This window comes from Neodiprion virginianus, chromosome 4 (genome assembly GCF_021901495.1).
Source record: "Neodiprion virginianus isolate iyNeoVirg1 chromosome 4, iyNeoVirg1.1, whole genome shotgun sequence".
Taxonomy (NCBI): Eukaryota; Metazoa; Arthropoda; class Insecta; order Hymenoptera; family Diprionidae; genus Neodiprion; species Neodiprion virginianus.
Window position 1 is genome coordinate 25,621,489 of NC_060880.1, and position 22,371 is coordinate 25,643,859.

Sequence of the window (22,371 nt, forward strand, 5' to 3'; positions counted from 1 at the left end):
GACTAAAAGTTTTTCACTCAAAAAAAAAGCAAGGCTATCAACGCATCAAAACCGAAAAAGGTGCTTTTTCGCTCGCCATTTCTCTCCTGTAGGATCTACGCTGTTTTCGCTGCGTTTTCTGAGTTCCTGAGGGTTCAATTAGTCAGGAGAGGGTCATACAAATCGAATCTGAGTCCAAACGCAGAAACTACGGAGCCCTTGTTTCTGAATTCGAGTTTCACCACCTAGCGTATCCGGAGCGCAGGATCCAGGAATTAGAGAACCCGGTACTCGAAATCTGCGGAGCATGATTTTCACACGTCCGCTCTATCGCGCAGTTGTTTCTAGACTAAGGAATTCGGCTACCTGATTTTGTTCGTTACTATTACTACTATAGATCGATGACGTCAAGAGAAAAAAAATTTTGGTTGATGTCACTTTCTGAACATCATGAATCGTTACCATAGCGTTACTAACTTGAATATGATTTTATTATCGCATTCTCGATAACCATTCTTCTCCTCCCAACATAAAACTTTTCATCTCGTAATCTATTCAAATGACGCTTCCTAGACTAATCGAATCCTCAGGATTGCTAAACAGGCATTTGGATCATCCTAAGACTAACAGCTGCAGGAATACGAAGCTAATACAGAGAAATTTTTGTTTTTCGTCCTTAACTTTTGATCCGTTGTTCGCAGCGAATCGAGACTCAGCGCAACGAATTTTCATCGCAAAATTACTTCGATAAAATGCATATATAATTCAATCTCATCATTACTCATAATCGGCAAATTTGCTGCTGAAAAATCTGAACGGGTAAGCCTTCCTCTTTTTTGCGAATCCTGAGTCCGGAATCGTTTGGGATAAAACTTTCTAGACTGATCAAACTCCAAGTAAACCAGAAAAGGCCTTCAAAGCCTCGGAGAAGCAACAGCTGCCGAGGGATATTTTCTCGTTTTTGGGTTGTAACTTATGACGCGTTGCATGCGGCAGTTCCAAACTTTGAGCGATGAATTCCTTTCGCGAAATTACGTTGATAGATAATATCCACAAATAAATTTTATAATTATTCAAAATCGGCAGACTCGAACTTTTTCGTCTTGACACCAATCCGAATGATGCTTTCTGGACTAATGAGGCCCCAAGGAAATCAGTAAAGATACGGAAAACCTGGAATTAAAAGCGGCTGAAGAAAGAAAAGCAACGCTCACCAAGTACAGAAATACCCATGTCATACAGCATTCTTCATATTCTAATTTACGTGATGTTTACTGCACTCTTGCTTCTTAACGTAATAGTTGGATTTCTTGTTTAATAAGCAATCATTTTTTTGCATTTCTTTGTGACCTGACTTGTATATTATTTTACTACTTGTAACAATACCATACACTGACATACAAACAATTGTACTGAAATTGAGACTTATTAAATAAAATAAAACTAGAAACCTGTAGCTCTGAGTTTGACATTTTTTTTCCCTCACGTCTTCGAGAATCTGGTGTAAATAGCATTTTTACCGTCCGTACAACTTTTCAGCTACTTTTCGAAGCGGTAAATGAAGAGGTCAGAAAATACAAGGAAAAATTCAGGTTTTTCATCTGTAACTTTTGACCCGCTGCTCGCAGTTATTCCAAACTCTGCGCAATCGATTCCTCGCGCGAAAGTACATCGATATACCGTATCAAGAAATCAATTCCATCATTATTGAAAATCGGCATATTTTCGACCGAAAAAATCCAATCGAGGTAATTCTTTTACACTGTCTTTACAGGTTTTTAGAAGACTTGTAAAAAATTGGATATCTTGATTTTGTTGATGTTTAGTGAGAAGCGGAGGAGCGTTACTAGCGGAGATCAGGACGGGTACCTTGTAATTTCAGTTTTTGCTATGAAGAATATTTTTCTTCCAATGGTCGATCCTCGTTGGTCGCGAAGAAATTTGATAACCTTTATGATCGCGTTACAAAAACGTAAAATAAAATCAAAATGTTGGTTAATCCTCCGAAATTAATATAATCTCTTTAATCTCTAAGAATTATTGCAAATAGTAATTACATGGTTGCTTAATGTCAAGCCTTACGAACAAACTCAAACCCAATGCCTCTTCTGCATTTCGGCGTGTCGTGGAACAGCCGATAATTCGATCTGCCATCTTCACCCGAATACAACGTAACCCACTGGCGAACATTCTTCCACTCGTCAAAACAAAGGTCATACAAAAATAGTAAGAGTCCGAATTATATCCAACGACATAATATAATTTATTTATCATAATCATATACAAAAAAACTGTTCACTTATACATGTAAAGAGGTCCTTATATACTCTGTATTGTTTTCAACAATATTTTCATTAATCTTAATTTCCATTCTTGGGTTTTTTTTTCTCTTTTCCATCGATTTTTTCCCAACAATTCATTCTTTCATGGTCGCAATGCAGCAGTATGACTCGGCCAGAGGCGACGTTTCGATAATAATGAAAACATAATGTTTATGATAGTAGCAGTGATGATGATTAACAACAAAAATAATAATAATTATGATGATAATAATAATAATAATAATAATAATAATGGCGATCTTCACAATAGCCATCGGCATCATCATATCATTATTAATTTTGGTATAATTTTACGCGGTGTTTGTTTTTTTTTGTCTCTTCAATTTTGGACATCTTGGAATGTTACGTCAAGTACTTTGGAAATGGGTAAATAATATCAACGTGTAATGTTCAAGTGAGGTGTGTCTTACAATTACAAACAAAACTTATTCGACAATAATATGGTTTAAGCGGTGAACTAATTACTTACATTTTATGGAACAAGAAGCAAGAAGAAAAACGAGAAAATCATTGTTTAAAACTTCGAAGGTATAAGGTTTCTTTTCTAACTTATCTCTAACTCGCTAATATGTGGTTCGCTACTGTTTACTAATCTTCTCCGGACACGTTACTCCTACGATTTCTAATATCTAACATGAATAAATATATCGTAATCATATTTTATGTTATTCATTTCTCTCTCAGTCGCAGGCATCACCTTAAAATAAATCACATCTGAAAAAACTGATAACCGATTATAATTCAACAACAAATCGATAACTCTATATCAGTCTATTCTCACAAAAATATCACTATGGCTGAATGTATATTAGTAGTTACATGTTAAGTACTTTAAAGCCAGAAATATCTAGTGTTAGAATATCAATCAAACTAACCAATAATGCGTAACTACGATAATAAATTAAGTGAGATGTACATGTATAACATACCGATGTATCATAACTCCAATAGTACGTTCGTTACATCGTATGTTTTTCATGACAAGCCTGATTTATGATTTCGGTTTCATTACTACATGCGATTAATACCGATTAGTACAACTTGGCTCAGTCAGATTTTACGCTACATTTACGTACGTGTTATCATTTTTATTTCACGTTATTTTAAAGTGTTCAATTTTCATTATGTTCGCTACTCATATTTCGTGTTATAAGGTATGTAGTTCATGGTATCAATTATCGCCCTAAGATCTTTGAGTAAAAGCATATTGTTGCATCTGGGAAACCTGAAGAGTTGATTCGTAAGTAAATATTAACAGAGTTCACCACATGATACTGGTTAGTAATGCGATGAGGATAAAAAAATGCGCGACAAATCAACTACTTGTCAAGAGCGTATCGAAGGTTCATTTGAAGTAACAGAAGTAACAGTCACGGTGTTGTAGGTATGTTAATGATGCGAAACAATGAGAAATAAATTTTTTTGCAAACGATGCAAACAATTCAATCTTTAATGTTGATGAATAATAATTGAAGAAACGAATAAAAGAATTGCGTTGCATCCGATTGAGATTGACGAAAATTAAGCGGATTTACCCATCGCAACGTTATATATATATAAACCATTACCAACTATAACATCTACGCTAAAAATTCCTAATAATAATTACCTTGAATATCCTAATCACACAAGACTATAACCTATGATACTAGTATGGGGGACAGTTATAATTATAATTGTTATTAATTTTCTTGCTAACTGGCTAAATTTTACTACACAAGGTATTCTGTCTACACATCTATCTTTGGTATGAATTAAGGAGATACTTGATCTATTTGAGGATTTTAAATGTTATCTTGAACATGTTATGATTGTTATACACATGGTACTAAAGATTTCGTACTATGCAGTTCTGTAGGTATATAGTATTTCTTACTAGGCTGTCATGTGCGTACATCTTGCAACTTTCACAGCTGACTTTCAAGTACACGGGAGTAAATTAAACGAAAACATCGTTCGCCTGAGCGTACTTATTTTTTAAACTGTCGTGGCTATGAGAACGAATAATGAATTTATGTTTTACCTACGTGAAAGCGGCATCGGTGCGTTCGACGATGCTTTAAATAAAATCCATAAACAATAAACTATGAGATTTCGAATTATCGCTGTATTACAGCGCTGTTAAGTCGATTTTTAAACGCATATTTCCACTACCGCTGATAGTTTCACTACAGATGAAAAATCTAGACCGGTCATAATCTTACACAATACTGTATTTGCCTAATACTTATTTTCCTTCTTTTTGCTTGTATCAAACAATTCAGGATTCTCTTACCTTTTCATTATTACACGTGTGTTCCCGACTTGATTTTTTTTTCTTGTTTCTCGCACTTTATAACGTATCATTTGAGCAAGGAATATCATCGAATAGGCCCGTATTGGTGTGATAAAAATGCAGTATATTGAATTGGGAAACGATTGGAACTGCGGCCAGTTTAACCTTGTCTCAAGAATAAATACGAGAAATCTAAGGAAGATCTTGATTAAAAGAATTTTTTTGAAACTTATGAAATTAACTGTACATATAAAATATACTCAATCAATGTGTATTCACGTAATTAATATGAGCGCGTTATAACAGATGCCTTATTATACGTACAAGCAGATCCATGAATCATGTTTGTATATCAAACGAATACCGCTCAAACAGTTCAATCATCAACGCAATAATCCTCGTATTTCGCCGTCAGAATTAAATATAGCGACCCGAGTAGCAATTAAGCACCTCAAAGTCTGTCCTGAGCTTCCTACGAGTATAAATTCTGCCTTCCCATCAAATTTCACTTTGGGTTGGATGAGTTTTTGAGACAGTTTGTTTCCTCATTAAGTCTCGATGGATCCTGCGGTGAGGTGGAACTTTCATTGCAAACTTCATCCGTACTGTATTGCAGTTCCTAATCGGAGAATATCGACTGATTTTGTTCCGTAATGTTTAATAGTAAAGCTGTACATAGTAGGGAGTAAGTAACCAAATAGGCACGTTGGTTTTCGTCCGAAATAGCTTGAAACGTTCAGACGTACACGTTGATTAAGTTACAAACTTTCACTTTTAATTCGTATATTAGAAAGAAATAAGATATCTGTTGCCAAAAACGTGACGTTCTCCAATCGAACACTTGCCGCAGATAACAACAACTGGAGGTGATATGTTGGCTTCGATTGTAATTCTCAACGCATATTTTTACCATTCGAGCGCCGCGGTTTGCGCTCTCCTTTCAGTACGGCTATTCAATTTGCTACTTACGATTAAATGACATTTCGAAAAAATCGTGCAGCTGCTAAGCAGCGAGATTCTTTTTCCTCTGGTTACGCTTTACGCAGAGAAATATCGTCTAATTCACGTCATTGTCGAGAACAGCTTCGAGGCAAGTTTGCTTCAGTGTTGCCGACTGGTCTTCCAAACTTCGTTTTAGACCCTCGATGGTTTGTACCAGCTTTTGTCTCCTCAGCTGAGACAACTGATGCTGGTACAGCTGCGTGTCTTGGGCGTTAATATTTGCCTCCGCTGCTATTCGCTCCTGTCGGAGTTGGGCCACCTTCTCTTTCAACGATCGTTTCGAGTCATCTGTAACATGCGATTTATCGTCAAATTTCATCTTGCGCAGAGGGGGATAAGGATTCAGAGAACAGTGTATGCTCATTTTCCATACAATGATCATTTCACCCCTGGTAGAAAAAAATTCTTCTAATTTATTAGCTACCATTTTCAAGGGAATTTAAAACACGATCGTAGTTATCGAATAAAATTTTTCCCAACATTCGTTTCCGTACGTCAATCGTTGGAGTCCATATCATCTTTTGTGAAATATTTAGAATTCCTGGTTAAGAGAAGTAATTAAGGATTTTGTTTTTTTTTAAACTTAGTTGAAAAGTAACTGGAAGATTATCTAATTCCACCGTGATCATGTTTTAAATATTAGAAGCGTCTTCAAATGTAGGCTATTGCTATAGGTACTCTACTTGTGTTCATCAACTATTCTTTGGAGAGGGATGAGGCATCTAGTGGTGGTTCAAGAATACTATTTCATGTTTTCTCTTAGAAATTCGTGATCTTATAGAGAGTCATTCGTCAAAATTGATATTCTTCTGCGAAATTCTGTGCAAAAGAACAATTTATTTTATTTCGCGTTCTAGATTTCCTCAACACTTGTAAGTTAACTTCCAGTTCCCTACAATTATCTCAGTAAAAGTGTTGTTGTTTTTGTTTTTCTTCAATTGTGAATTTCCTATCATCTCGTACAATGCAAACGGATTTAGTTTTTATTTTTACCTTAGAAAACTCTAGGCCGACATAATTTTTCGTAGAAGTATGTACAATTTTATGAAAATTCACGGTTTTTCATACTGTTACAGATAGTTGTACACGATTGAAGCTTTTCGTGATAATTCATCATTTTCCACCAGAAAGCTAAAAAAATCTACCACATCTCATTCTTTTTGTGTTTTCGTACAATATGATAAAAAAATTTTTTTTACCGGTGATTACTTTTCGGAAATTTATCTCACTCGTTCCTTTATGAGGTGTATCGCATAAAATCGGGTCAATAATTGTTGGAAATATGACGAGTGTATTCAGGTATTATATCAACTGGCAAAGCAACGCGCGGAAGAATCCTTTGTAGGGTACATACCCGTATCGTCGGTGGCCGTGTCGCCGTCGGAGTTTCTAAAAGCGACATTGTGCTCCCCCAGCGACTTTTGTATCCGCCCGTAAGTCACGCTACCCGCGTATACTTTTCGCTTAACTGGTTCGCTTTGGGGACAGTATGAAGAACCCTCCCGCGTCGGTCCGATATCAATCGACCTGTAGAAAGGTGTCATACAAAATTCATGCAGGCACGCTCTCATATTTTTCACTCCTTTTCTAATGACACCGACAATAAAACTGTAGAGACTTATGGTTGATCGGAGTGATTCATGCCTCATGCTTTTTTTCATTAAGATTCTCTGTATTCTTAATTGGGATTAATTTACATTTCACTTTTTTTTTTACAACACGTGTAAGAATTCAAAATTAAATTTCGTGAGATGATGCAAACTCCTTTTAATTTCATGAAATTGAGAATAAACGACGGCATTAATTCCACGCGAAATGTGTTATATTAATTCTGGAATGAGTGAGTGACGTTCTAGATTTTCGTTTGTCTCAGCTGATGCATCATATTAATTATTTCAAGAACTAGAATGAGTTCTCCAGAGTATCTTCATAATTCTTCATACGGTGTAAGCGTAATTAATGGATTCTTAGAAAGGTGTACTGCGACAGTCTCAGGAAACTGAACACCAAAGTGCGCATGCGTCAAGAGTTTTTCGTCTGTTTAAGTTGGTAAACCTGACAAGCAGACGAAAAACTTGTCTGATCAACCGATTAGCTTGATTTGGCACATGCGCATTTGTCAAAGAACATGTTCACACGTTAACAAAAAAAAAAAAAATAGGGATAGATAGATAAAAAATGAGGGGATCGAAAATTCTAACCGTTGAATGAAACATCGTTAGATAAATAAACACCTGAAGGTAAGTAACGGTGGTTTCTTCCTGACATCGCACCTATCGTCGGAATCCGACGAGCTTGATGTCAGTCCCTCGTCTTTGAGGGTCCTCGAAGACCTGACTTCCTTCTTGGCAAGGAGTAATTTTTCCTTCTGAATCAGTGAATCCCGATGCGCATTTAGGTAGGGAGATGCGATGGGTTTGTCCTTGAGCTGTCTCGGTGAGTTGACACCGTTGTGGACAAACGTCCGAAGATCTCGACTCTTGACGTCGTGACTAACGTCCCGTTCGGTGATCTGAAGCCTGTTCGCCTGGACGAAGCTCCTGCTAGGTGAATTCTGCGGAGTTTTCCTGACCATCATCGGTGAACTCGGACACTTTACCTGCACGTCCTGCTTGTAAAAATTCTCCTTCACGATAATACCGCCGGGTGAATTTCGCTCCATGAACTTGCGTATCGGGGAACAGGGCTGAGCGAACTGTCTCTTCGGGCTCGTGTGCTCCAAGTCCCTGATGCTGCCGCTCTGGAGCTCGGGCTGGGAGTTCCTGCTCTTGGAGAGCGCCAGCTCGATGTTCAGCTCCGTGTTCTTGATAAGCTCTACGCGTTTGTTGGCCAGTCCATTGTGGATCTTCCTCGGCGACGGCATGACCACCGGCGATGAGTTGTTCTTCATGTTCACCAGTATGTTCTCCGCCTCGAGTATAAGCTCCTTGTACTTCCGGTCCGCTTCCTTGTCCGCCTCCATCAGGGCGATCTCCGAGGCGAATGTGGCCATGTAGGCGCCGTCGATGAGCCGGCTCCGCACCGCGTTTCCGTTCACGTAGCTGACGGAGTTCGACCGCCGCTTGGCGACTTCGTTCTCGGCGATGACCGAGCGCACCAGGGCGCTGTCCTGTATCAGCTTGACGGGCGAGAGGTTCTTGTTCACGTCGCACTTCCGTCGCCGGAGGCAAATCGGCGTCCCACCGACGCTGCGGCTGCCCTGATTGAAACCAGAGTTTTTCAGCAGCATCCGCTCGACCAGCACGCGGTTAAGATTCGCCGTCTCGTCGTCGCACTTCTCGGCGAAGCTCTGCCTGCGACGCTGCGACACCCGCTTCTTCCGCTTCTCCGCCGACTTGTCGTCCGTCTTTCTTCCCCGCGTGCTTTGCCGCCTAGATCCGCTCCTCACGCTCGATCTGTGCGAGCTGCTCTCATCCTTCGTCCTTCGCCTCAGGAACGACTCCCGCAGCCGCGTTCCCTTCCGGCTGAGCTCGCTGCTGAAGGTGAAGTACGTGCAGTGTCCCGTGTTCCGGAAGCCCGCGTGCGAGTCCAGCTTGTCGAGTTCGAGGATCGACCCGTTGTCGATGAAGTCGAAGTCGTCGTTCTCGAAGGGCTCGTTCTCGTCGCCGCCGTCCTGACCCGTGTCGATGTCCGACAACGAATCGACGTAGTCCTCGCAGTCCGTCGGATCGCTGTCCGACAGGATGTCCGTCTCCTTCTCGTACACGTAACTCTCGTCGTATTTACCCATCATCTCGTTCAGCGTTATGTCGTCGTCCGACGAACGCACGCTTTGCGTCAACGAGGATCCCGACGAGCTGCTGCTGCAGCGTGCCACCGAGATGGGAACCTTCGAACGGATCTCCATCCGCGGTGAAATCCTCCAGTTTTGGTTGATCCTTGGAAAATAAGAGAATTTCATATATGATACATTTCTTTTCTTCGTATTCAATTCCACGAATTTTGCTCAGTCTTTTTTTGTAATCGGATGGGATTTTTTTTTTCTTTCGTTTTGAACAAGTTGATACAATCTCGTAGCAATTCAAACTGCTAATTTAATCAATTTTAACCGGGGTAAAGAGAAACACAATGGATGGAACTACATGCCAGAAGCTCTGTATTTTTGGCCAAAGAAACTATCCTAAAAGTTTCGGCGGAATCCGCGATGCGGAGATCTGACACTTTCCTTGTTAGTAAAAAGTTGCTGCCTCGAGAATAAAAAGTAAATTTAAACCGTGTCGCAACTTTTTGTTGGATGTTGTATGTAATACACAAAGTTCGCGCGTAAAGGTTATCCTCCGGTTTATAATAAACACGATATAAGTGGAAAAAAGTTTCCTCGTTAAGAAATTGTCTTTTCCTCACCGCTTCAGTCGACCGTTCTTTATTATTTTCTCTTTTATTGCGTAACTGTATTATTGAAATTATTAAAAAATACCAGAAATATTTGTCAGCCAGTTTCGAAACTACCCAAAAGAACTGAGATCAGTGATCAATTTATTCTTCTTGGAAGAAAGTCATTTGTGTACCCAAAAAAATAATTAAAATAGCAAGTTGGAAAGATTTTTCAAATTCCGTCGAATCGTACCATCTACTTGAAAAAAGTTCTAGTGTCCATTATCGAAGCGATCTTCGTGAATAGAGTTACAAATTTCGTGCTAATGAAGAAAAGGAAGACATCGATCCAATTTGATACTACGTGAATTATATGTTGCTTCTGAAATACAATTAAGTTTTCAAGATTGCTCTCAAGATGAAACTATTCATGGAATTTCCAAGAGCCCAAGTTACACAATTAAGTTCAGCGGAATGAAGTCCGTCGTTATGTTACGTAATATTCATACTTATGCTGAAACGCTTGACATGTTTTTTTCTGGATCACATACATATTTTATGAATTTTAATCTCAGACCGGTTCAAAGTTCACGAAACGAGGAAAAATATTTAACCATTTTTATCTTATTGCGCGTTAAAGCGTACACAAAAGTTTGTATTGCGTGGGTTATATACGAAAATTATACTAAATATACGGTGCAGCATTTTGACCGGAGAAATTTAGGGGAGACGGTAAAATCCTCTTCTTTCATGCTACCCATCGTTCAGGACTTAATATCCCGCAGTACCAACGCAATGAATAATACAACTGACCGAAATGTATTCACTGAAAATCAATGGAGCAGGGAATTCAGCACCGTTGAATTAAACGTCTAAACGGAGCTTCCCCTGCCTACGGGTAAAAAAGGGCGGGCGAGTTGAAAAAGAGGTAAATTCGCACATCGATTTCGGGACGCCGAACGTTTGCATTAAGTAATTTAAGGATGAATGCAAACCACAGTCTGCACCAAAAGTTAGGAGAAGAGAAAAAACCACCTAAAAAGGCTCAAAACGACACAGTGAACGCAAATGAATCAACATTTTTGCCGTTTTATGGAAATGAATCTGAAGAAATTCGAATAACGTAAGGTATCAACGATTTGAAAAAATATGTTACAAGTAGAACGTTTAAAATGATTGAACTCTTGCGTATTTTATCCGATTTTAATGTTCATACACTCATTTTCCTCAACCGCAAAGATCTCCGGAAATCGCTTGAAAAATTGTTTGCTAGTAGTTATCTCCGGAGTGATTAAAATTTATTTTTCTACCTACGGTACAACAGGTTTTCATATTTCAGGCAAAACCTGCATCTCAAATTGTTATAATCTTAGCTTGTGTCATTCGAATGATCTCAAATTGATTGTCATTGTATATCAGAGACGTTGTTTAATCCGCGTTCACTGGCATTGGCGCGAACAACGTGGCTGGAAATTTGTTTAACAGACTTATTTTTTCTCTCTCTTCCCAATTTTCGATCCATACCGTGAGTCGCATCAATCTTCTCAGGCGACGAGCGCAGCAGCTGAACTTACGGACTTCGACCGGCGCTGAGGCTCCCAGGACGAAATTCGGAATTTCTCACAACGTTTATGTTCACGTTCACGTCGCTTGCGCTGCCCGAAGATTCCGTCAGCTTCAGACCCGAGCTGCTGCTCGATTCGCCAACGGTGAGTCGGGATTTAACCCCCGTCGTACTCGAGCCCGAGGAATTGGCCGAGAGCCACGGGTTCGTCCGGATGCGGGAACGCTGTCTGGGAGACTGGAGCGGAGGCGAGGGGACCAGCGGCGGGGGCATGGAAGTCGGAACCGGGAGGAAATTCGAAATCCGCAATGCGTCCACGGAGCAGGACTCCGTCCTTCTGTGAGCTTGGGGCTTCTGCTGGACAGGCTGATGTTGTCGCTGAACCGTCGCGTGAATCGTTTGCGAAACGTTGTGTTCGGAGATCTGGAAATTGGAAAGAAACGTAAAAAATTTTATATCTTAAAGCAATTAGATGATGAGATTCTAGCGAAATGGCTTAATAGTTAAACAAAGTCTTAACATCGATATTTTCCCACCGATATTAAATAATTGCAATAGTTACAAATTAATTTTAGAAAATAGACGTCACGTCGCAAGCACGAGGTTTTCTACAGTTTCGTACTCGAGTAATTAACCTAAGAATATCAGCTGATTGTCTATTTGTTCCGCCATGTTGTTCCAGTCCCGCTCATACTTCGGTTTCTACCAGCGTATGATATTTGTTGGTGAAAATCGCAGAATATATAGATATTATCCGATATCGGATTGAACTTTAATACAATGAAAACGGCAGAGGATGGATTCTGTTTATCTAAATTGAATTTTCGCACCATAAATTATGGCCAACAATTTACTGAATTTGTCGGTAAACTTTATAATTGTAGCGGTGTTTTACCAATTATGAATTTTAAACAAAACCGGAGGATCTGAGAGCCGCAACCTAATTTCACGATATTCATTTAAAAATAGCAATTATCGAATACCGTGACGCAAAAAGAACAAGTTTTAAATAAAAACAAATACCCAGGTAAACGGTCAGAGATATAACGAGTTTCGCCGCATAGTGTGGAAGTTAATTTTTTGCAAATTGGAAAATGACGAACGACAGGATGCAACCATCGATTCGTAACACAACAGTTGTTTCATTGTAGTACTTTCTGTACACAGAACACATCACACCGATAATTGTCGATGTGGGCTACAGAGATGCGTAATTCAATGTAAAATTGTGAGGCAATGTTGAACAATAAATATTGCCCAAAAGTTTCCCGTGAGATATCAGCTTTAAACGATGTAAGCCCCGGATCGATTTTCATCATTTCGCTTCGTTTTTATACCCTCGCGATTTTCCTCGTGGTAGAAAGAAGAGGAGAAAACAGTTCTTGAAGTTGATCTCGTCCCGCGAAACACACGATTAGCTTCACTTGCGTCATTAATCGCCTTAGCTAGCGTACCAAATTGCGCCTCGAGTGGATTTCTGTGTTCAGAAATATACGTGGATATTTTGCTTCCATTATACTCAAAAAAAGATAACGAGGCCCCCCAAATTTTAATACTATCCTCATTTGCAAACCCAGCCGCTGTACCGCGTATACAACATATACATGGTATATCCCAAGTCAATGATGAGTAAGCAATTGATCATGAAATTTTTTATTTTTTAGTTTATAAATTTTTTTAAACTTGTCTTCAAAAATGACTAAATGTATTTGCTAAAAACAACAACGAAACTATTCGGTTTTCAATTTCAAAACTCCAACGTCAACTTCAGGGTGAGAGCACGTACTTATCCAATTTTTGATATCAAAAAAAAAAGAAAAAAAAAGAAAAAAAAGAAGAATAAAAAGATAGACAAAAACACTGTACGGTCTTTGGGAGCTACACTATCTCAGAAAAGATCGTAGTGAGAAACAAAAAATATTATGGTCAATCATTTACCGAGTTGGCACGGAATGCCCTATGTATACAAAGTATTTGTCCCCGTTTTCTAACGTGGCACAAATTGCTCGCGTGGCGTAGTTTACTCGAGTGCAGAGGGGGACTTTGAGATATATTCAAAGCCGATTCTCGCCCCTCCGGCTTTTATATTTCTGCTCTCTTGAGCCTCGTGGAACCGCGTGTCAACTTACCGGCTCTGTGATCGTTCGACTCGAGAGGCTCAAATTTCGTAGGTCGCAGTATGATGCAAGTACAGCCTGCAATCTATTATAAAAATCGCAAAGCGTTCATTCGTCTAGAGGTAACGTGTCCTCGTGTTAGATAAAATAAATGAAAGATACGCGATTCAGCTTTTCAAACCTTCAACGAAACTGAACTGAAAAGAAAAGCTTCGAAAAAATCTAGGATTCCTGAATTTCCGAATTGGAAGAAGTTGCGAAGAAAGTTTGACAGAATTTTTATACCGTTTCTTCGCATAGTATTTTACACATCGCTTTTAACTCGATTCTAATAAATTCGTCTGACAATCCTTTCTCATTTACAATTCTACTGGCAATTTCATTCTCATTCTAAAACGTCCAATGAGAATCGAATTCACGTAAACTTTGCATTTGTAATTTGTTTTTCAATGCCTTTGTGTTTGAATTACCGTAATTTCAAAATTAAGACTTTAGACCCCACATGGAAAATCTCCTTCAAATGTCGAGACAAAGCAATGAAATTTGAACATGCTGTTTAAACGTGATTTCAATTTTAATAACGCCCTAAATCGAAATAACATTACCAAATTTGACCTCATATTTATTTTTGTACAGGATAATGCAATTTCGAATTACATACAGTCGATATTTAATCTGAAAAAGAAGTAACCTTCGAATTGAATGATAAATCATCCAAAGACAAAAGGAAATCAGAGTTGTCAAAAAATTTATGACCACCGTGAGTTATTATTTGTTTCTTTTTTGCTTCTGTGGATAACGTTTTTTTCGTAACTCTGGTAAACATGTCTATTAATGAAAATAAGAAAAAAAAATAAAAAATTGTCATCGAACGAAAAATGTCGAATCGATCATTAAATTAGCATACACATTACACACACACACACACACCCAATGAGCTCGAAATAGTTTCCACCCTCGGATTATTAGTTCGCATCTAATTTATGAAACGTCACTCACCTTGTTCGGGGTGCTGGTCCTGGCATCCCTAAACTCCTTGGGGTTGACCCTGGTATTGGACTCCATTCCGTTGGTGAGTCGGATCAATTTCTGGTCGTTTCCCCCGTCGGTCGGGGGTACGGGGGTTTCCTCGCCGAGCTTTTTGTTGCCGCCCTTGCTACTCTGGAAATAATGGGTCCCCGTCCTGATGTTGATGTAATATTCCGGGGGGTAACTAGCCCCGGGTGAAGTCCCGTCTGTCGAGTAACCCGTGCTATAGGCGCTCTCAGGCGACGATAGATGGACGCTCCCAGTTCCAGCCGACGTCCCAGACGACGTCGTGACCGTCGTGTACGCCGAGGCTTGCAGGTGAATCGTGTCGAGGTTCTTCGACGGCGCTTCCGCCGGATGAACCTGGAAGAAGACGGACGGACAGACGTCAGGAGGATTCGATTCGCGCGGTCGGAGCTTCCTCAAAGAGCAAATCACCGCTTCGTGAAGTGACTCGGCGACGCGGCGACGTCTCGACTACAACGGTATAGAACAGGACTGAAGTTTGCCGATAGAAGTGAGCTGGACAGAGCGCAAAGCGTCTGGCTCGTGCCAGATATTCAAGTAGTCGAGCAGAAGTCTGGTCAGTCTGATCGGCTTGTATTGGATGTAGTTGCGGCAAGAGCGAGAGAGAGAAAACACGAGCGAAAACGCTGCAGTCCAGACTTTTTAATTGTCAAGCCAGACGACGACTGCGGGTAGTCGAGTGCTAGAGCGTCGATAATTACAGAGAGGCGGACAGGTTCAACGGGGTGGAGGAATAAAAAGCGCGCGTTTTGCGACCTTAGTCGGGTCCATTGCTTCGTTACTCGAACGAACTCAATGTATCGGTCACTGTACGTGAATTGAATGAAAACCGTTGCAGCACATCAACGGATGAAGATTGGCTGGACCAGGTCGTTTATCAGACTGACAAATGTAATTTCTTAGAAGTTTGGAGAGCATCTGCATGTTGAGCGACGTTTATTTGGACTCTGTTCTTTGGACGGTGAGATTGAAAATCCTCTCGACCACAAGAATGACCAAACCTTCAGAAAGTGACAATACATCGATGGTCATTCTAAATTAGCCGGAACATCGACGCGTGGAATTAAACAGCTATTATACTTGAGCTTCCACTTTTGGAGGTCAGACAAGGTACGAAGATCAGTTTACATTATGCACATCTGGATAAAGACACAACTGGGAACAGTATGTCTCCTCACAATAAGTCCTTCGTTGCTACAACGTGTGAAACGTGCGATCGCTTCCTTCGAGTAGTGTTAAAATTGGAGACTGTGCCGGCTGCATCATTAATGACGGGTGCAGTATCCGTCGACCCTTGAAACACGGCGAGACTTCCTTGCGCAGGTACGTGTATAGGTACAGTGTATGTCGTAGACGCGGCGGATGAAATCACCGAAGTAAGCCGCTCTCCGCGTCCTCATCGACGTCGGCGCAGGCCTCTTGAAGTTGGCAAAGCGGAGGAGATCCCTAATTAGGCGGGCTGTTGGTGGCTCGTCGCGGAAGAGAATAAGGGTACGGGAATGGATGGAGGATGGGGGTCTTCTTCAGGGGGAGATTCGCCTTAGGAATGCTACGCGCGTTCCAACTTCCCCCAAGTTAACCCTTCCATAGAGTTTGATGAACAGCTTATAAGCCTGTGGCCGAGTATCGCGCACAGAGGATCCCGTGGCACGACTGGAGGAGGATTAGTTGGTCCGGTAAAACAGACCGAGGAACGACGCGCGGAAATAACCGCCTGCCCTGCTTAACCCCAACTCTTCATTGCTGGTCTACCGGACCGATTCTGGATCCTGTTACACTCGGCTGGGGAGTTTTCAAGAGACTAACGAAGCTTACGAAATCGCGGCCAAGCCACGCGAGACCAACGCTGCGGATACCTTCCATTTTCTGCCGGTTACTGGCTTCAACCAGATGGCACTCGGTTTGGCTCCACCGCGGCTGGCAGTTATCAAAGAACAAACGAGAGCGCTGTTCCTGCGGGAATGGTATCCTGGTTGGGGTCATGCCCAATTGTCTTCTGACTACAACTTCGCTCTACATTTATGGTTTTGTGACGGCGAAAATCATGTCCTACAGTCATGGCACTTTGTACCTTATTTTCAATTGGAATAGGAGGAAGCTTATACAGAACTGGCGAATAAATATATGAATTACCTTACCGAATGGAACATCAAACTAGTTATATTGCACAACATCAACCGCACCGGTTTTGAGACCACAGCCTATACCAGAATACTGCATAAAGATTTCTTCACCCACGGCAAACCATTACCGTGAAAGATATGATGTTCAATTTGGCTTGTATGAACTACTGTAGAACAATTATTGTGGTCGTTCAGAAAATTTAGCATCATATAGTGTCAGAATGACGTCGGATAATGTTAAATTGACACGAAATTATGACCAATGGATGTCCACACCGGAATTACATTTTGCAATCTACATGGTTTGGAAGTTATAGGTATCTTCAACTAGTATACTGAAAATAATCAATTCTATTTTTCCCATGTCCGTTGCGGTGTAAATTTTCGAATACTGAAAAGGTTGAATACGATTCGATATTACATATCACCCTTGTCATGACGATAATGGCCAGGTTTAATTAGAACCAAGTGTGCCTCACTCGTACCGTAATTAAATGGGGATTATAGAGGTAATTCGAGTTGGATGGCATGATAAACGAAAATAATATTCACTGTAGAATTCTAGTGCTCTTTTCTTTAATTCGTTTATATTATTTTTTGCTTCATTCCTGGATTTCACAAGATTCGCTAATACGTAAGAAGTGGTAGCAAACACGTGAAGCAAATTGTTATACTTGTGGGTATACTTTTGACAAAATTGAACAACAACCCTGGAGAAGAAGTTTGAGAACACCGGGTTGAACGGCTGTGTCTTCTCGTAATTTTATGCGTGAAATCTTGTCACGTTGAGGAAACGGGCAGGGTGATGTACGTATACAGCAGTTTCATACAATTTGGAATAATACAAATGGCGGGTTTGCAGCGGGTGTAATTTAATTGCCAACTGTCGGCAAGGAGCTCAGAAATGCGGGTACAGAGTTAGGTTCCTGACATCGTGAGCGAGGAACGGAGAGATAATCCTTCAACGAATTCTCTACTCAGCTCTTGCACACAGGCACAGTCCGACACATAAATACATCCTTCGCTAGTGCCACCGACCCCTGTGATCTTTGGCAATCAAAAGATTCCATTCAACCGTACGAATATCATGAATAGCTCATTTGCAACGAGATAACCAAAGGATGGATGCCAACCAAGGTTGCACCATATGATACCTCGCGATTGCAAGGGAGAAAAATTGCTGAGCGAGAAACATAAGGGACCATAAAGATCCTTTTCACGGGGGCAAAGACGGGACAGAGAAAGGCAGCAAAGACCACCTTTGGTCTTGGGCAGAAAGAGACCTGCCGCAATCTTATTACAACCCTTTCTTAACATTTGGTTGACGGGGCGGAAACCTTTTCAGTTTCGTTCTGATACAGGCCATTGAAAAACAGTTTTGAAACAGTGATGCGAGTGATACACGTGACGAAATTTTATTCACCTGATGTAGAGCTGGGGATCTGTTGCCGCTATGGCTGCTTGGAGAATTGCAGTTCGAGTCGAAACCCTTTTCCCCTTTCTTCCGATCCTTCTTCTTCCTCGGTCGCACTATGTGAGCTTCCATCCACGAACGGAACTTTGTTCCAAACATTTTGCTCGTTTTTTTATGCCAGTGAAGTGGGTGTGTATTTGAAATACTTAGACACAGCGACAGATTAACATAGGAGCGCTTGATAAGATAATAACTTGGTTAGTTTATTTTCCAGTGTACGCGCACATCTTATTCCACAAATCAATGACGAAACTCGCTTCAGTCACGTTATCGGCACCGCTATTTCTCCAAGCCCTTCATTCGTACCAGCGCATGTTTCTTTAATTATAGATCTTCGTTGGCACAGCTATCCTTCAGGCAGCCCCTCGCATTGTCATACCGAGCGACTCCATTACTTCCCACCAGGTTCTTCCCTCAACACGCTCCTTTTCCTTCAACGAGTCAACGGCTCGTTGACTTTCGCAGGATGTTCGTATTTCGTTCCTGCAGCGTCTCCTGACCGTGAATAACCCAAGATCTGCAACAAGGGGCGAAAAATTCGTTAGGCAGACCCGCAGAGAGAAAAAATAGGAGGGAGGGCATGTGGGCAATTCCCTTGGGATGAAAACTTATTAAAACTGCAGGGCACAGAAATATCAGTGTGCGATACAATTTGCGAATTAAATTTATGAGCAAAATTTGAGCGGTGCCGCGGTGGATAGACGGATAGATTGAGCGGATATAACGATTCGGATTACAAACCTCATGCGGTTCACGGTCAATCGGCACTTGCGCCAACACGGCATGGACGGCATGGAGTTGGGTGTTCTTAGAACTGCGATAAATCGAGTACATCAGGGAATGTGGTACATGAGGCAATGTAACTTGAAAAGGAACTTAAGCTTGTGTAAAGATACTAATTGTGGTATAAAGGGTTGTGGGTTGTTTAAAAAAATCGCGTCGACTTTCGAGCTTTTTGTATCCTCCTGAAGGCTCACTCAAATTGTTGTGTTCAAATTGGCTACTTTCATTGAATATTCGAATTCGAGATGAGTACGGAATGCGAAATCAACACCCTCGAATAACATTTGGATCAAGTCACATCTCTTGCAGAATTCCCATTCACATACACACTTTATTGTCGCTAATTATACTACGGTACACTATTGTGCCAAAAATATTTCAGATCCAAATTCTGGTGGCTGGTTGAAATGAGCTCGAATACTGCTAGGGATCTTCTTGATCATTTTTGCATTAAATGGCACATCGACTACATACCACTGACAAGGAAACGTTTTCAGGTGTCCCCCTCCGATTTCGATGAAACTCTGGTATGTTATAGAGGGTCAAAATCGATGACATACGTATTTTTTTTTTATCGACCCGAACTCATTTTAAAGGGGTGAAACACCCCTCCAAAGTTGGCCACCTCCCAAGATGATTTTTCTGTTTTGCATACAAGGAGGGGATTTCGATAACTAATAATGATAGTAATAAATTGTCAAAAGTGATGAAAAACACACTTCGAATATTCTCAAGAACTCTTTATTTTAGGGGTTAACTTGTATGTACAAAGTTCATTTTTTACATTAGAAACAGATTTTCATCAGAGCTCAATGAATCCAACAGCACTGTGAAGAGCATGCAAGAATACAGAATACGTGCTTTCGATTTTTTCCCAAAAACTGAATTCGTATCGACTTTTTTCCCAATATTGCGGATTATGTCTAGTATTTAGCCATCAATCATTGAATAACATTGTTCGAGGCTCGCATTCATTCAGGCATCGCTCTCTTATCATTTTACTGTTTTATCATTTTTTTTCAAGAAACGTAAACATTTTTAATTTCAAGCAGACTATCAACTACTCGAAAATTCGATGTGCGTCATATGTAAACAAGTCATATCTCTACTTGAATTAATTCTCATCCCGTCGGCATCTACACTACCAAATGTGGCCGACTACGAGGGGCAAAGTTTATCTGGACTTTTAATCGCGGAAAGTTTAAAAATGGTCCAATACATGTGGCGCCTGCCACATACACGCACTCGCTCTAGTATTAGAGCGAGGCAATGCTCGGCGTTTATCGCCCAATTTCGGGAATAATCCTCAGCGCGCTTTCCCCACTCCAGCGGGCAAAAACGAGAGCGAAGATCCTTCGCCTCACACACAAAAGTCAAAATCAACACATGCTAGAGTACCGATACTGTAACCGTGCAATAACCAGATCTCCGTATCCACGCACCTGTAAAACGTAATAAACATCCATTTATATTTTACCCATCGCACGCTTTAATACGTAGGATCCCTGTTACTCCAAATCCCACATATATACATATATGTATATATATATGTCGCATCACGATATTGTGTCTTTGTTATATTTTGATCACCGGTTGTATGACGTTGTTGGAACTTGTTTTGGTTGAATTTGTTTTGTTCTTGTTTAACTTGGTTACTTCTTTAGAATAATTTAAAAACGATTTGAATAAAGTTGTGTTGTTCCGTGCCTCTACGGTTTACAATTAAATAAATTGTGTTATAATCTTTATTCAACTCTGTATATCTGACATCAGAAGTGGGATAAAGAACGTTTAAGCGTGAAGAAGTAAAAAAAAACTCAGTAAATTTTCGAGAAAAAGATGGAACGAAACGAGGAAGATTTCAGTGTGGCAGAAGATGTAGAAGAAAGTGTGTGGAGAAGTGCAAAGAGTGACACAGGCAGAGTAGAAACTTCTCGAAAACGAAAAAGAAATCACCGATCCCCGACGACATCGGAATCTGAACATTCCGATGATTTGCGAAGAAGGAAGCACGGAAGCCGTAGGCACAGAAAACGTCAGGCAAGATTGGAGGAGGAAAATCTGCGACTGCTTGCACTGCTTTCCAGACGAGAACGTGTTCCGATGGATCTCATCAAATTTGATCCGAAAACGACTGACGCGACTGGTTGGGTGAAAATGGTTGACGAGTGGATTCGCCGTTATAATCCTGATGATTATGAAATTGTCCAGCATTTGGCGAAAGCATTTAAAGACGAAGCGGCACAGTGGTTCACTGGTATGGATCCCTCAGGAAAAAGCTGGGTAGAAATACGTTCTGAGTTTTTAAGTGCGTATGCGAAAAATAAGAACGTTGCGTCGGAGCTGCACACGATTTGGATGGAAGACGCAGAGTTTACACTCGAAAATTTTATGAAGAAAGGGAGAAAATTAAAAGCGTGGCTCAACGAGAGAAAAACGGTGGACGAGACTGCAGCTCAACTTACGGGATTATCCTATTCGGCGCAAAATAGATTTGTTCGCAACATCTTTGTGCGAGAATCTCCTAAAAGCCTACAAGAAGCGATGGCGTACCTTGATGGACGAACGACCGACTTCCATCAACCGCGTGCATCCTCCAGAGCCCCTGGTCCACATACTAAGACTTTGGCGCCGCGAGATGGTAAGTCGCACCGTTTTGACATCGAGTGCTACAATTGTGGAAGAAAAGGACATCGGAAGGCCGAATGTCGAACAGCTCTGCAGACACAGCGTGGCAGTTACTCACGGGTCATCAAGGAACTGGACGGTAGAGGTTTGGGGTCAAAGAAGCCGATAACCTGCTACAACTGTAAGGAAGAGGGACACATTGCCCCGAGTTGCCCTAAGAAGAACGAGAAGGTAGTGAGGCTTTGTCATTCTACCTCCACTGAGAATACTCTGAAGCTTGCTGACGGTAAGGTGTTGACGTTCATCTTTGACTCTGGTTCGGACTGTTCTCTTGTAACAGAGAGTTTGGCGGAGAGGTTGCCTGGTAAAAGACAAGTCGTTTGTACGCGTTTGAGGGGCTTAGGAAATGGGTATGTGGATTGCCGTGAGATGATCTCAGTGTGTGCACAGTTGAATAGCATCAATGTTGAAATTGATTTATTTGTAGTACCGGACGAAAGTTTGTCCACAAAAATAATTCTGGGTAAAGAATTGTTAGCAAATGGCATCTCAGTCACATTAGATGGAACCATAGTTAAATTTGCAAAATTACACAAGTTTGTTGGTGCGTGTGTTGCAACTACTAATTTTGATACTGTAGATTGCGATGTGGAAGAGATGAGAGAATCACTTTTGAAATTGTTAAGACTGCACGCGGAACATATGAGTGTTGAT

The 22,371-nt window shown here is 40.8% G+C and overlaps 1 protein-coding gene across 7 annotated transcripts in view; it reads right to left on the reverse strand.

Annotated features, from left to right (window-relative positions):
* LOC124302148 (uncharacterized) overlaps positions 1-22,371 on the reverse strand; it is an 88,233-nt gene that overhangs the window by 714 nt on the left and 65,148 nt on the right. For 3 of the 7 annotated variants that reach the window (XM_046757975.1, XM_046757978.1, XM_046757974.1), the window contains 6 exons: positions 18,196-18,763; positions 14,593-14,985; positions 11,487-11,899; positions 7,833-9,476; positions 6,953-7,125; positions 2,619-5,886 (listed from right to left, as the gene is read on the reverse strand). In XM_046757975.1, the coding sequence (XP_046613931.1) occupies positions 5,654-5,886; positions 6,953-7,125; positions 7,833-9,476; positions 11,487-11,899; positions 14,593-14,985; positions 18,196-18,345 (3,006 nt within the window). In that variant the 5' untranslated portion in view covers positions 18,346-18,763 and the 3' untranslated portion in view covers positions 2,619-5,653. Of the gene's footprint in view, positions 1-2,618; positions 5,887-6,952; positions 7,126-7,832; positions 9,477-11,486; positions 11,900-14,592; positions 14,986-18,195; positions 18,764-18,987; positions 19,061-22,371 lie in introns of those variants that run through there. The other 4 variants (XM_046757977.1, XM_046757976.1, XR_006907641.1 and 1 more) reach the window with 4 other exon arrangements.